This window comes from Excalfactoria chinensis, chromosome 4 (assembly GCF_039878825.1).
Source record: "Excalfactoria chinensis isolate bCotChi1 chromosome 4, bCotChi1.hap2, whole genome shotgun sequence".
Taxonomy (NCBI): domain Eukaryota; kingdom Metazoa; phylum Chordata; class Aves; order Galliformes; family Phasianidae; genus Excalfactoria; species Excalfactoria chinensis.
In genome coordinates this window covers 23,676,214-23,691,745 of record NC_092828.1, presented here as the reverse complement: position 1 = coordinate 23,691,745, position 15,532 = coordinate 23,676,214, and the positions used below count along the sequence as shown (strand labels likewise).

Genomic DNA, 15,532 nt, shown 5'->3' with positions numbered 1-15,532 from the left:
GCCACGAGGAAGCTGCCTTGTAGAAATAGTGTGATTTCTCAACTTTATTCTCAGCTTCATTGTTTCTATAACAGATTACTGCTACAAGAGATCAATATTTCTAAATATTATTTGAAACAGTTATATTGATATCTAAAAGCACAATCTGAAAATGTGAGAGCAAGCTTCATCTTCTCATTCAACACAAGCATGGTATGCATTGAACAGATGCACAGCTTCAGCTCCTCTATTTACTTTGATCCCCCTCCAGCCAGTCAGCTTGGAGGGTTCACGCTTCTAGCTCTGTTGTGTGTCACGTTCCCAGCTTCCTGCACAGCAGCTGAAGCATGCTAAGAGTTGATCTTTGTAAGCAGCCCAGCTGATGGTTCTACAGAGAGCTCACTGTGGTTCTGGTGTTCACTCTGGTCCCTAGAAGAATACTGAGGAACAATGTGGTTAACACTTCTGTAGGTGTATTTCTCTACCATCCAACTCCTTCAGTAGGTGATGAGCGTTGAAGTATTTTTAATTAAGGAATAAAATATTTAATCTGAGATACGCTTATTTCTCTGTTGAAATATAAATTGTATCATAAAATTATAGAAGGGCTTGGGCTGGAAGGGACCTTAAAGCCCAACAGTTCCAACCCCCAGCTGTGGGTAGGGCTGCCACCCACCAGCTCAGGTTGCCCAGGGCACCATCCAACCTGGTCTTGGGCACTTCCAGGTAAGGTATCAGACACCCTCAGCTTCTCTGGGCAGCTGTGTCAGTGCCTCATTGCCCTCCTAGTGAAGACCGTCTTTCTGAAGTCTAATCCAAATCTCCTCTCTTTTAGTTTAAAACCATTAGCTCTTGTTCTGTCAGTATTAGACCATGTACAAAGTTGTTCTTCATCCTCCTCCAAGTACTGGAAGGCTGTGTTGAGGTCTTCTGGAGCCTTCTCTACTCCTGACTGAACAAACCCAGCTTCCTCAATCTTTCCACACAGAAGAGGTGCTCCAGACCTCTAAGCAAGTTTTAAGGAACTTTGAGACAATGCCTGGAGGAAAGAAAGTACATAAAATTCATTTATCAATGGTGATACATTTTTCTTTATTTTGGATGATGTGCAAAGGTCAACTGGGTAAGAAATTAAGGGCTTGATATACAATCTTATCACGTGAGATAAAGAGGAAAAATACATGAGTTTACCCTTCAGAATTACACGTGTGACTGATTTAGATCAATGCCTGCAGCATCAGTGCATGCAAATAAGTCAGTGCAGCTCCTCTTATGCCAGTGGAGCTCTGCCAGCTACAGCTAAGCAAAGATCAGTCCTTTTGTGTATGAAATAACAGATGTGGGTATCAACAGCCAGAGCAATTGTGTCACAGTTTTCATTTTTTCCAAAAGAAAATAAAGGAAAATGTTACAAAAAAGCTGTTATTGGTTTTGTACTGTTTTTCATTGGAAAATGCAGAAGAAATTTGTGTAAAAATTCTGTAACTCATGCAAAGAATGCTTTTGCTGAAGCTGACTGCCAAGCAAACTCTGATCTGGACTGTTAGTTTTCAATAAATATAAGAACGGTCTAAAGACAACTTTATAATTGTACATTTATAAGTAAAATTGACATCAGAAACCTCCTTTTCCTGCCCCATTAATAAAACCTCCAGAGATCAGACCTGTAGGAACAATGTGTAAAGGAAGTAATCTCAACTGGTACAAGAAATTGTGCTTCCGGGTTGCAGTTCAATAGGATCAAAAAGCTGTGCTTGCTGTGAAATTACTAGTCCTATACAAGTTGCCTCAAAAATGCAGAGAGTGTCTTCTTATCTGCTATGCTACAATGAATGTCTGCACTTTAGCATACTTCTGTATGGTCACCATTATCTATCTTCTGTACTGGTAAAAGGCTTTGACATAGGCTCCTATCATGTTATGTGGTGCTGTCTGTGTGCCCTTTAATCTTCATGTCCACAAAAAGTTGAGCTGAAAGTCTGCCCAGTGCTTTCAGATTCCAACCTCATCCCCATCAATGAATGTAACACACTGACACGCATCTTAAACTGCAAATAGTTCTTTCCTCTCCACTTAGAACCCTTCTAATGCTAAAGTAAAAATGCAGTACCACCTACTGGTGGAGATACCGCTTGCCAGAAGCCTCAGAGCCTTCTCAGCTATGGCTTTTCCGATGTTACATGCATTGCATGCTGAAATGTCATCAGCACTAGAAGACACAGAGCAGTATTTGCAGAAAATGAGCCTGCCCCAACTGCAGTCCCACCCAATCCTTTGTTCACAGAGCTAAAAAACGTGCAGCTGGAATGCAGTGCTGCTCTGTTAAAATCTATTTGTTTATGAATGCCTGTGTTTGATGTATCAAGTGCTTTGGTTATGAGTGTTTGAATCTAGGGACAGCTTTAATAGGATTGAGAAGAATTACAGATACACTGACAAAGCAGGATACAGAAATAGATTACAGTTGGCCTTCTACAATGATAATCCAATAGTGTCAGGCATCCTCCTTTACCAGTTAAGGTTATTTCACCGAAATACAAAATGGTACAAAAAGTATCCCTGGGGAGAGGTATTGCCTCTAAACTAGTCTAATTGTCACCACAGTCAATGACTACTGGTTAACTGGCTTTTAAAGAGGATAGAGTTGTGCCAGTTTTGGATAGGGAACTGGCTGGATGCAGTGGGATTCCACTTCTTATGTCTGAGAGCTGAAAAGCTCTCCTGTAAAACAGGTAAGAGCAACTTATGGGAATATGAGTTCCTTTAAAGCTCGCTTTTCTCCACCTGATTGAAAAGCTGACTCTACTTTGCAGTTTATGTTTGAATTAGAGACATAGCACAGGCACTGCCAGATACAAATCTGCTTTTCATTAAGGGCACAGTTATAGTCTGGTGCTCAAGAGATACACAGTTGAGGTGTAAGTGCTGGCCACTCAGTGCTACCACATGCTCACAATCTAGCTGCTCAGCATTCAACACTGGGATCACTCAGACTGCAGACCAGGCAAAAGCCTGTGAGAATGACAGATAAAATCAGTCCTGGTCCAATACCAGATGTGGATGAATTGTTCACCTGGTCAGGAGACTGATTTGTGGTACTGAGCATCATTTTGGGTTTGTGATTGAAGCTACAATTCATCCATCCACTCATGAAAGACCACTCAATCACGTGCACTGCAAAGTTTATGGTGGCTTCTAGGAATGCTAGCAGTATTGCTTTCTCCTGCTCTTGGTTTTGGGAAGATATATGTCTTGAATCCCTGCAAGTCTGTGATTCAGTGTTTTTCCACTAAGCATATGTATACAATTAGTGGTGTTATTGTTTTGGTTTATTCATTTGTTTTTATGTTTTAAAGAATTAGGAACGTAAAAATTATGTTAAATTAGTGAAGAACCTCCAATAGTTTGACATTGTTTCTTATTGTTCATCAAGAGGATAAAATCATAAACATAAATTTGCATTTATGCTTTTTTTTTTCTATTCCAGGGAAGAACTGTTGCTACAGCAAAAAATGCATCCACATTATTAAAAAAATGGGTCAAAAAAGGACACCAAGTATATAGGTATTAACAGGTGTTTGGTTGGTTGGTTTGGTTTTAGTTTTATGACAGAGCATGCTCCAGTATTTGCCATTTTTTCTGCGTGTCAAAAGGGCCAGTAAGCATCTGCTCGGGCAGAGGATAATAGTGACTGCCACTGTCACTGTCATCTCTCTCTAAATCTCAAAATCCATCACTAGGTCGAGGAAATCCTCCTCTAACATCCATGTCCTTCCCTGGGAATAATTCAGGGAGCCACACACAGAGCTGGCTCCTTGAGAAATCAAATAATAAGGGATTTAAGGTTGATATTCTGATATGCTGATGATATTTAGCTTACCACGGTGGCTCCACCTATGTAGTAAGGAAACGTGGCTCATCTAGAGGACTGGAATTGCTACAAGAAGCAGCAGATTACATTACCAAGGTAAGCATGTACACTGATGAAACTTTTTACTGCAGAACTGCTAGGGACTCCTTTTGCGTGTTAGTGAAGATTCATGCTTTGATAGACTTCATGTTTTAAATCTGCTGACGATTTCTTTGTGGTTTGGAACACAGTGGACCAATGACAAGGTGAGAAATGGGTAAAATAAGAAAGCAGAAGAAGTGGAAGCTGATCTTCCATTCACTGCAGTCCTGTAGGATAATGCCGCCCTCATTTTCTTGCAGCCCTAAAGATTTTGACACATAGGAATTAACATATTTAATTTTTAGTACATAAGATTTGAGAAGTCAGTAGTTTGCTGTAGTAGTCACATTTAGAAATACAAGGGAGTAAAAGCAAACCGTTGGTGATGATACAGCAAAAGAAATTATGAAATAAATAACCTAAAATACAAGCAAAGGAAGCACTTATCTGTGTTACTTTCAAACTTCACGCCTGAATACTACAAGGTGGCATTCAGCGTCTGACTATTGACATAACATCAGTGTAACAAGACGTGACAATGTACTGGTTTAAGAAAGAATGTGCAAACAAAGAAAAGAAAACATGATAGTAATACAACTTAGTAAAGGCAGCCTGAAATATTTTGCTAGAAAAAGCTCTATAATGTAATCAGAAATGCCTTAAGGGAGACCCTGGGCCCAGTGAGTTTAATAGGGAATTTTCTGGCATTCTTAGTGCCAGGGTTTTGTGGTATGAAAGCTGTGACAAAGCGACTGCAGTCCCCAGACCAGGAGGACCTGTTGTGTCTGTTCAGTTTGCATGGGGCACATGCTGCATTATCATTTCTGCACCTTAGACTCAACAATTTCAAGGTTCCAAGCAGCGTGCATTGGAACTAATGGAACTTAAAGATATTGTTGTGCTGTGTGTCCTTGGCTATATGAGGAGAGAGACAACCTAGGGCAGCAGCCACCTGAGCTGAGATTTGGATTTAATTCTTTGAGTCTACAGGATAGTAAATGCTTCCAGTTTCTATGTATGGACAAGTTTGAAGCATACTTAAAGCCCACTGTGCCTCAGAAATATGAACTCTCCAGTCCTGCCCTAAAAAAGCCACTCTTCTCTCCCAGCAAATTCTGCTTTCTCAGAACACAAATACCCTGCAGTAGTTCTTTTTTGGTTAGACACAAACGGAGTCAGGGGAATTGGTTTATTTGCAAAAAAATGCATAGAAATTCCTATTCAGCTGGAGAAGAGGGGAAACTGCAGAATATAGACTTTACTCAAACTCCAGGCTACGTATTCTGGATAGGTGTGGCTTTTCTACATGATCTGTTTCACCACACTTCTCATTGTCTAATTTTTAGCCCATGGGCAAGTTAGTATGTCTGCATATCACAAAGTCTAAGATATCTATTTTGCTGTCATCCTTTTGCAAAGATAAACATGAAAACCAAGTTCCTAGAAAAAGTGTTACTGGGAGTGTTAATGAGGACTGATGCAGAGTACACTTACAGGCATGACCTGCCTTGAGATGATTATTTTCACAGTTGTTTGATGCCAAGTTGTTGGAAGTGGCTGAACACAGCTTTGTTTTATACCTGTGAGCTGTGCAGAGGATATAGGTCAAATCAGGGTGGGGCTTTGTGTGCCAGCATTAACAGAGCTTTCAGAGCACCTGTAAGCAGATACAAAGCTGCTTAATTTAACCTGGTGTATTTTCAGTCTCCACTCACTCAAATACAACCTACCCTTGGAGAAAGACAGTGAAAACTCTGTTACAGCTTTTAGGCAGCTGGTGAATCTGACCTAATGTTTACTATGTGTTTTTCTGTGGCACTTTAGGCCTGATGCTTACTGTTGAGCATTTAAAGACTGATGAGCAATGCTAGACAATATTTAGGACTATTCTTGAAAGAGCAGATGTTAGTCTTCAATATTTATCTTTCTGCTTTGTAGAGTAATGTATATTTCTATATCATTTCTTACATGTATCATTCATGTCTGTCAGCTGCTTCAATCAGGGGTTTCCTCTCCAATTTCTTGCATAGGAATATTTTTTAGTTGCATTGGTTTATCGAGTCAGATAAATCGGACAGTTCTGTTGCAGCTGTACCATTGTATTTCTCTTTTGCTGTGTGCTTTGCTACAGAAAGGAATTACTTTAAGACTGGTTTATTCTATGGCACTTTACTTCATTTACCAGTGGAACAGCCACTTATTTCTCAGTTTGTGGGCTACAGGAATCTCTACACTCTGATTTCATGTGCATAGGGATATTGCTACTGCAGTGGATAGCATCTATTTTGAAGACCCTGTCAAGAGCAGATCACTTGTAGATGCCATTGATGCTCCAACAATTAGCAATCTTATTGATATGAAGATGTAACTGACAAAATCATAAGAATAATGGTAGAAAGAGACAAAGAGACAGCAGAAGTTAATTACTTCAGTGATTAAAAGTTTATGATATATTAGTTATGCACCCTACAGGATTTTTGTTGTTGTTGTTGGTTTTGTTTTAATATTGAGATAAACAAACCAGACGTGAACAAGCACATAAGATGTGCTTATCCTACATCCTCTGCAAGTAAGAAGATTTACAGCAGTCTTCAAATTCTGAGTTACAGCAGCTATTCTTGCTGTCATCAGATCGTAACTTTCAGATGTCAGACATACTAAGGATTCAGGATGTCACCTGTTCATGAGCCTATTTATCCATCTCCATGAGAAAGCTTCTGAGTCTTTGGTTCAAAACCAAATGCAATAGCAAGAGAGGCTTCAAAAAAATGTCCTATTCTTTTCAGTTGCCTGATCACTCAGCACACTGCAGCACCCACAGTGTCATCTTTATCTGGAGGGAATGTCATGTGAGAGAGGAAATGGGAAAAACTGCTAGGAGTTTGGGGGGAAGCAAGGAAACAAAAGACTCATCTTTAGGGGGAAAAAGAAAAGGAAGAGGTGTGTTGTGATACTTTCTGAAATTAATCTTCCTCTCTTACCCATGCTAAGACAATTTTGACCATGAAAGTAGGAGTAATTGAGACCCATCACTCCCATGCAATTATTCCCAGCGTGGTGGTGCAAGACACCAGTGAGGATTCTGGACTGACGGAGAAAGGGGAAAACAGGTGTGCCAGGTTTGCTTCATTCCATTTCATTCTTGTGTGTGTAGTTTATTTTTCTATTATTTAATAATTTGGGAATAAGTAAGCATAGATAATTTGTTTTCATCTAACTTTCTTCTCCCTCTATTAATAAATTAGTTTTATAGTGATGTGATGTATTCTTTTTTGTAAATATTTGCATAGATTATTTAGCCTGTAATTAAAATTGTGACAATCAGCTTGTGACAATGTAGAGGAAATATTTTTCTTTAATTTCAGCAGGTAACATATAACTGTTGTTTTGCTGTTCTCCAGGCAACGGTTTCTACCCGGAGCATTTGCACAATACAATATTAACAACAATAGTAATAAAGACGAGTAAGTACCTTTGCATTTTCAAAAAGTGATAGTACTGCTTTACTAAGTGCTTAAGCAGCAATGAAAAGGAATAATCAATGCCTAATAATTTCCTTACAAGCATTTATGTCATGCAAGTAATCCCAAAAGAGACTGCACGTACATTTGAACTTTACAGCCATCAAATGTTAAGATCATTCCCAATAGCAAAGCTATTGTTATTGTATTAACTGTAAATAGAAGTAGTTCTGTATTAATGCATTAAGAAAAAATTTCAAGACCAAACAGCTAAGCAAAATGGTTTATCCTTAACAAACTCAGGTGATTCTAATAATTAAATGAAAAAACAATAACGACTGTATTTTCTTTTTCATAAGAGAGAAGAAAAAGAAAAAAGAAAAGAAGAGGTAAGACAGAAAATCTACTTTAAGGGCTTTTGAATGTTACTTCTTGGTTGTTAACTGTTGTTAACTTCTTGGCTGGAGCACTGCTTTTTGCTACCAGCGGAGGCATTTAATTTTCCAAATATGTTTCAGCTTAATCTGTAATAACCAAAAATGTAAACCTATTTTGTAGCAAGTCAGAAAATAAAAAGGATGGAGAAAAACAAAAGAACAAGGAAAAAAAGGAAAAACACAAAGATAAGAAGAAGAAAGAAAAGGATGAAGAGTAAGTATTTTGCATTTAGGTCTTGCTATGTTAGTTTGATAAAACTGATTTTTAAGTACAACTAAAAAGAATTTATTCATAGACGTGGTGTAAACAAGATGCTTACTCTCTAGTGGATTGGTATATGGAATACTGTTGTCCTCCCAGGAACAGAATTGTTCTGATTTATCTTACTATGTGGATAATCAAATGGCAACACATACGCTGCATAGAAATGATCTAAAAAAATACACAAAAGGAAAAAGGTCTAGTGTGGATTCTGATTATCCAACATATTTTGGATAATGCTCTGCAGCAAAAGATGTGCTACTAAAGGAAAGTATGTCTTCCGCATGTCACTGTCGCCTATAAACAAGTAAACTTTGCTGTGACCTAAAAGCTCTTGCTTTTTCTTTTCTTTTTGTTGTTGTTGTTGCTGCTCTTGGAAAAGTCATCATTTCTTGACCAATTAAGAGAAATGTGTTTTATTTGTTTTCATATTCTTTGGTTTCTGTATATGAATTGTGCTGATAACTGACCTTGCTCAGAACTAGATGTTTCACCGTGAGGAAGGTATAGTTTGTCTCATTTAAACATGCATATTCATACAATTGCTTTATTGCATTCACTCAAGGAAGCGTAGCTTTAATAAAGACCTTTTATTTAACAGTAGTTATTTCTGGAATTTTTTGTTCCTCAAGATTTATTACATATATATATATATATATATTCAGTTGTTTCTCATAGCTCTTTTTCTCTACCTATCACTCAGGAAGAAGAAAGATATTTTCATCATTGATCCAGCAGGAAATATGTATTACAACTGGTTGTTCTGCATCACGATGCCTGTCATGTACAACTGGACTATGATTATTGCTAGGTGAGGTACTCCTTTAATAAAACTTCTGACAAACTGTAACATATATACCTAATGGGAAATTTACTTCATTTATCAGTCATTTCATGCAAGTGTTTCATTTTCTTTTCATGTTAACTTATTTTTTCCTTTTCCTACTCAGAGCCTGTTTTGATGAGCTACAGAACGACTACTTAGCTGTATGGTTTATTGTTGATTATGTTTCTGACATCATCTATATTGCTGACATGTTTGTACGGACAAGAACGGGTATGTATACTTGATAATTCATTCTTTCTATTAATACGTTCATTTTAAAATCTTATACCACACCCAGAGCTAGATACCTCTAATATGGAACTGAAAGCCCAAGGCTCTAACTCCTTCCCCCCATTAACCACCCTTCCTATGGCCTGTTTTGTTGTTTTCTTTCTTCCTTACTATTTTTTTTCCTCCTCCAAATGTTCATCAGATACCGAAACAGTGAAAGGAAAAACGTATTCTTTTCAAAGCTGTATAGTTTAGCTTAAGCTGAACTAGGTGGCATTAAGCTGACTGCTTGGACATATGAGAAATTGCTTAAAAAGAAAATTATGCATTATCTGAAACTTGCACACAACATGTGTTTCAACTCACGTTTGGTTTGACAGTAAATACAGAACAGTTGAAAATGAAAAAATTTAATACTTACATGCAATTTGATTTTAGGTTACCTGGAACAAGGTCTTCTAGTGAAAGAAGAACAAAAGCTTAAAGAGAAATATAAGAGCTCCCTACAATTCAAATTGGATTTTCTGTCAGTCATACCAACTGACCTCTTATACTTTAAGTTAGGACTGAATTACCCAGAACTGAGAATAAACCGACTGCTCAGAGTAGCTCGGATGTTTGAATTTTTCCAGAGAACAGAAACAAGGACAAACTACCCAAATATCTTCAGGATTTCTAACCTTGTCATGTACATTGTGATTATTATTCACTGGAATGCCTGTGTGTATTACTCGATCTCAAAAGCCATTGGATTTGGGGCTGACACATGGGTCTACCCCAACACTTCCCACCCTGAATTTGCCCGTCTGACCAGAAAGTACGTCTATAGTCTCTACTGGTCCACTCTGACCCTGACTACTATTGGTGAAACACCCCCTCCTGTACGGGATTCGGAGTATTTCTTTGTGGTTGTTGACTTCTTGGTTGGAGTATTGATTTTTGCTACCATCGTTGGTAATGTCGGCTCTATGATCTCCAACATGAATGCTGCCAGGGCAGAGTTTCAAGCAAAGATTGATGCTATCAAGCAGTATATGCACTTTCGGAATGTAAGTAAAGACATGGAAAAAAGAGTTATAAAGTGGTTTGACTATCTCTGGACAAACAAAAAGGCTGTGGATGAAAGGGAAGTGTTGAAGTATCTGCCGGACAAACTAAGAGCAGAGATTGCAATCAACGTTCATCTGGAAACATTAAAAAAAGTTCGGATTTTTGCAGACTGTGAAGCTGGCCTGTTGGTTGAACTCGTTCTGAAACTCCAGCCGCAAGTCTACAGCCCTGGAGACTATATTTGCAGAAAAGGAGATATTGGACGAGAAATGTACATTATCAAAGAAGGCAAACTTGCAGTAGTCGCTGATGATGGAGTGACACAATTTGTGGTCCTAAGCGATGGCAGCTATTTTGGAGAGATAAGCATTCTTAATATCAAAGGTAGCAAAGCTGGCAATCGAAGAACAGCCAATATTAGAAGTATCGGATACTCAGACTTGTTCTGTCTGTCTAAAGATGATCTCATGGAGGCTTTAACAGAGTATCCCGATGCGAAGGCAATGCTGGAAGAAAAAGGTAAACAAATCCTCATGAAAGATGGATTGCTGGACATTGAAGTTGCAAATTTAGGAAGTGATCCTAAAGACCTGGAAGAGAAGGTGGCTTATATGGAAGGATCAATGGACAGGTTACAAACCAAGTTTGCCAGGTTGTTAGCTGAGTATGACGCTGCACAACAGAAACTGAAAAAAAGACTTACACAAATCGAGAAAATATTGAAGCCAGTTATAGAGCAAGAATTCTTAGACTTTGAAGAAGCAGAACCATCCCCAGATAAACTTGGAGCATCAAAAACAGAATAAAAATCTGGCAATAGGACTAAGGGTCCATGGGGCTGAATACGTTTTTCTCTAATCTTGTATGACCCAATGGTTACTTACTTATGAAAAATTATCTCTTGAGGTAATACCACCAATTTCCCCAAAACAACAAATATTTGGCAGGTTTAGGGAAGGGTAAGAAGAATCAAGAATGAGGACGGGACATAAAATTTTACTCTCTGTGTTACACCTTTGTACATCTAATGTAGCCTACTTGTGTATGAATACTGAAGGTCTTCCTGACTGTTCTTAAATCATTTCTTCATGTCTTCTTGTGGAAAGATGGAAAGGTTTGGTAATTGTATTATTTGAAGTGAATATAGGCATGAATCGTGATAATAATTTATGTATAAATAAACACAATTTAATATCTGCTGATTAAAGTACGATTAATTAAATATGGGATATTATTACATAAAGAATTGTTTATTTTTGTTTCTAAAGAATTAGGTTTATCTAATGGCAGCAGCATCCCATAGGGCTGTGTCGTATCTCACTAGGAACTTGAGAAGCACTTTTCATCTTTGTTGAAGAGTTTAAGGTTTTTGTATTAGAGAAATGTTATGGAATTACTAATATTATACAGAGTCTTAATAAAGACGGGGGGCTACTGCACACATTGTCTCTCTTGGATCTTTCAGTGATGAGTTGTAGTTGCTAGCTGCCACTTTTCCTGCTCTAGCAGCTTATTTAGCGTTTTCAGGCTCTTTACCATCTGAAAACTTTTATTAATTCCTATCGGCATGTATCTGCTGGACGAAACCCTTAACTGCAGAGCTTACAGAGCCCTCACACGAAGGCCCACCTCCTCCCACCTTGAGGTACCATTGCTGCCCCCCCCCAGCCGGCAGCACCTCCGGGCAGGCCTCACCGCGGTGCACGTTGGGTGTTGTAGTCCTCCGAGCTACCGCTCGGCCCCGTCCCGACGCTTCTCGCCTCGCTGCCGAGCGGGGAGCGCTGGGAGCTGTAGTCAGGCCCCCGCCTGCCGCTTCCGTGCGGAGGGGTTGAGCCGGCGGGGAGGGCGGAGAGCTCGCCTCGGGGCGGCTGCGGCCGGGAGGCGTCGGGGTGTGAGGAGTGCAGCCCTTCTCTGGCTGGCGGGGAGGGATGGAGGCGGCCTGGCGGCAGGGTGGCCGGGGCCGGGGTCGCGCCCGGGTAGGGGATGGGCTCTCCAACCGTGCCGGGGCGGCCGCCCGGCCTTCTGCTCCTATCGGCCGCGGCGGTGCGTGTGTTCGGGCGGCGGCGAGCGGCGGCGAGGGGACGTGCGGTGAGTGCCCTTACTCCCTGTCAGCCCTCCGGCGGGGCCCAGCAGCTCGGCCTGGCCTCGGGAAGACCCCAGAGCGGGACCGGGGCCCTGGAAGATCGAGGCGGACGCATGTGGCGGTGGGCCCGGCGCCAGCCCCGCTGCCGGTGGCAGCGAGCCGGGGGTCAGCGTGGGCAGCGGCCGGGATGCGCGGGGCCGTTGGGGGCCTCGCGGGTCCTTTCTCCCCCCTCTAGGAGCCCCGTGTGTGCGCAGTGCTCTGGAGCTGTCCCGACGTGTCTGATGTCGGTGCCCTTCGAGCGGTGGGGTGAACCTCGAGGAACGGCTGCGATGTGACTAGCAGCTGTTAGGGAGCGCGGCAGCGGGCAGGGGTCGGGCGGTAAGAGGGGCGTGTGTGGTCCGATGTGGGAAACCTGCAGCTGCTTTAGGAGCTCTGAAGGCCACAAGTAATCGGCAGATAGTAATTCCCCTTGTGAATTTTATGGATAATGCTCGGCAAAGAAGGAGAAGTAGTGTCTATTTTCCTGTGTGGAATTGGAAGTGTAACAGAATAGCACCCTCAGAAATGTAAAGTAAGCGAACTCTCTAAGAAAAGGACAGTTGAAAGGATGAAGGTCTGGATGCAGTGGTACAATTAACAGTGGTTAAGATTGTGACAATCTGTTTTTGTTTTTTTTTAATAGAATTATCCTCACAGAAGAAATTCGATGAAATTAAGAAAGCGAATCAGGCTGCAGCAAGAAAGCTGGCTGAGGAGCAGTTTAGTTCTTCATCAGAAGATGATGATGAAGATGCTGAAATAAAACAAGGAAAGATTTTGGCAAAAACATTTACCGTTTACACCAGTCAAACCGGTAAGCTTTTTTCTGTATATTGACTTTTATTTGGATATGAAAGCATAGAAGAGATGGCATTACTGGTTATGTCTTAGACTTTTTGCACAGTCGGAGGGGGAACGCTGTTTTCTGATGTACTTCTTTCTTTCTGATATATTGAATATACTTGTTCCCAGCAGTGCATACTTGCTGTGCTTCTTGCCTTGTTCAGCAGAACCAGTGGTACAGTTTTTCAGCTTTCTTAAGTACTTCTAATAGTGTGGTTTTGTGTTAATGTATGACTGGCCTCTGTTCAGAGGAAATAAATTACTTCTTACAACGGTCTCAACACGTATGGAATAACAGATCAAACGTTACTGATGGCTTTAAACATTTTTGTACATTAAAGATGGAGATGCAAGTGAACTGGAACGTACAAGACAGTACATGAACGATGCTTTTCAGTCAGGGGCTATGACATGTCTGATCTGCATTGCTTCAGTTAAAAGGAACCAAGCTGTAAGTACTGCATGGTATGCTTTCAAGTATTTTAATTTGTAGCAATGTCTCACATTATTAAAAGGATGAAGAAATATCTGCTGCTTTTCTTTTGCCAAATATTTCATTCATTGTAAGCTGACAACTCAACACATCATGCGAGAGGTTCCAAAGGCATAAAACTGTGTTTTTATTACTTAAATTGCTTTTCAGCAGCAGGTTGATATTCTAAGCAAAATAGTATATCCCTCCAGAACTAGCAGTGAGGAGTGTGCTGAAACCGCAGAGGGTTAGTGATAGAGAGAGAATACTATTAAAGTCAGCTCTCTTAAGCTGAACAAAAGTTCACAAATGTTTGCTGCTTCTTTTGCATGATACTTCTTTGGCTCTTTGAAAAAAGACCATATTGTAAGCCATTCTTGTAAAGAAGTCTTTTTCTTAATGTTTTTAGGTAACTGTTGAAACTTGAACAGGGAAAACTTCTTAGTACTTTTACCAAGATGTTTAGAGACCTGGGGTATGTGCTAGAGTTGGGCTTGTTTAGTCTGGCCGACAGGACGTGAAGGAATGATATGATTACAGGCTCTGGCCACTTAGAAGTTGTGAAGAAAACTGAAGCCAGTCCTGTGGTGACAGATGGTGTAATAAAGGGTAGTGGCACAATCTGAGGCTTGAAAGGTGCAGATTAGATACAGGAAAGGTAGTGCTACACATAGGTTGCCCAAAGGGATTGTGGAGTCTCCATCTTCAAGGCGGCCTCAGGACTTAAAGTTAAGCAACTGCTAAGGTGGCTGTAGTTGCACTTTGGGCAAGAGGTAGCACTTTATCACCTCCAAAGATGTGCTTAGGGGCATTTCTATGACTACATGGGCTCCATAAGCTTTGATGAAAGCAGCAAGAATAATAGGGATGTGAATCTGTAGCAACAAAACTTTCTCTATTACTCTGACATGACAACAGGTGTAATTTACCTTTGGGAATCTGTTTTTTTTTTTTGTTTTCCCCTAATGGGAAAATAGCAAGCTTGTTTTTCTTTTGGTATTGATTTTCATCAATTGAAATGAGGGGAAAAAATACTCATTAAAAAAAAAACAACCTGGCACTTATATCCGCTCTTTAGGTCTGGAGCTGTTGTGGATGCTTCTGTATATTTCATCTGGTGTGTATCCAGAAGTGGGCCAAGGACAGCCTTTTCCTTGTGTCATCTCCTTTGACAGATGATGATTTTGGGAAGAAAGATTATCCATGGCCATGGTGAGTTCTCCATAATATATTTACATAGGTACTTTTGTTGTGAAATCTGTGCACTGGAGTTGCTTTAGAAGGCAGCATGCAAACACATACATCAGAACGTTTAGAAGACTTGCTTGGATTCAAAAACTCTAGTGTAGGGTCTCAGACGAGCTGGTTTGCTTAGGAAATAAGGTATGGAGTTATTGGTTGGCAGCGTCTCAAGTTTTGTGCAAGTTAACAATGCCTGCTTTGTTACAGATTAGTTCTATATACACCGTGCTTAAAAACAGGACGTTTAAACATTTCAATGCAGGTAACATTTATCGTTATCGTTTAAATGTTAAGTAAAATGAGTGAAGTCACTTCAGAGACATGGTGGATATGAGCAAGTAGACATTTTATTTGATGATTATAATGACATAGCCCATTTAAGGACTCTGCGCTTATCTGAGGAGCTGCTTGTCTGTTGTCTTTCCCTAGTAGCTGCTTTGTTCCTCTTGCATTGCCTCCCTAATCAGTGGTTCACTCCTGAAAGTGCGTAGGGCCTGTGGAGCTGATGAACTCCAGACCTTCTCCTGTCAACATTTAGGAATGCTGCATTTTTTGACACCATCAAGGCTAGCTGATATGCATAGCAAGACCTTTATTGTTTGTTATAGATACCCTTTTTTTGGTTGCACAAGTTGTAAGAATCTTAATTGGTAGG

The 15,532-nt window shown here is 40.3% G+C and overlaps 2 protein-coding genes across 2 annotated transcripts in view; both read left to right on the top strand.

The window, feature by feature from the left end:
- The first annotated feature begins 5,707 nt into the window (after positions 1 to 5,707).
- Positions 5,708 to 11,004, top strand: CNGA1 (cyclic nucleotide gated channel subunit alpha 1). The gene is made up of 8 exons (XM_072336128.1): positions 5,708 to 5,835; positions 6,923 to 7,050; positions 7,333 to 7,395; positions 7,752 to 7,781; positions 7,951 to 8,043; positions 8,795 to 8,902; positions 9,042 to 9,148; positions 9,587 to 11,004. The coding sequence occupies exons 2-8, from the start codon at positions 6,935 to 6,937 to the stop codon at positions 11,002 to 11,004; spliced, it is 1,935 nt and encodes a 644-aa protein (XP_072192229.1). The 5' UTR covers positions 5,708 to 5,835; positions 6,923 to 6,934.
- Positions 11,005 to 12,008: 1,004 nt separating this feature from the next.
- The window catches only part of NFXL1 (nuclear transcription factor, X-box binding like 1), a 40,087-nt gene continuing 36,563 nt past the window's right edge, over positions 12,009 to 15,532 (top strand). The window contains exons 1-4 of the mRNA XM_072335998.1: positions 12,009 to 12,286; positions 12,964 to 13,134; positions 13,505 to 13,614; positions 14,714 to 14,847. Coding sequence (XP_072192099.1) covers positions 12,127 to 12,286; positions 12,964 to 13,134; positions 13,505 to 13,614; positions 14,714 to 14,847 — 575 coding nt within the window. The 5' untranslated portion in view covers positions 12,009 to 12,126. The remainder of the gene's footprint in view (positions 12,287 to 12,963; positions 13,135 to 13,504; positions 13,615 to 14,713; positions 14,848 to 15,532) is intronic.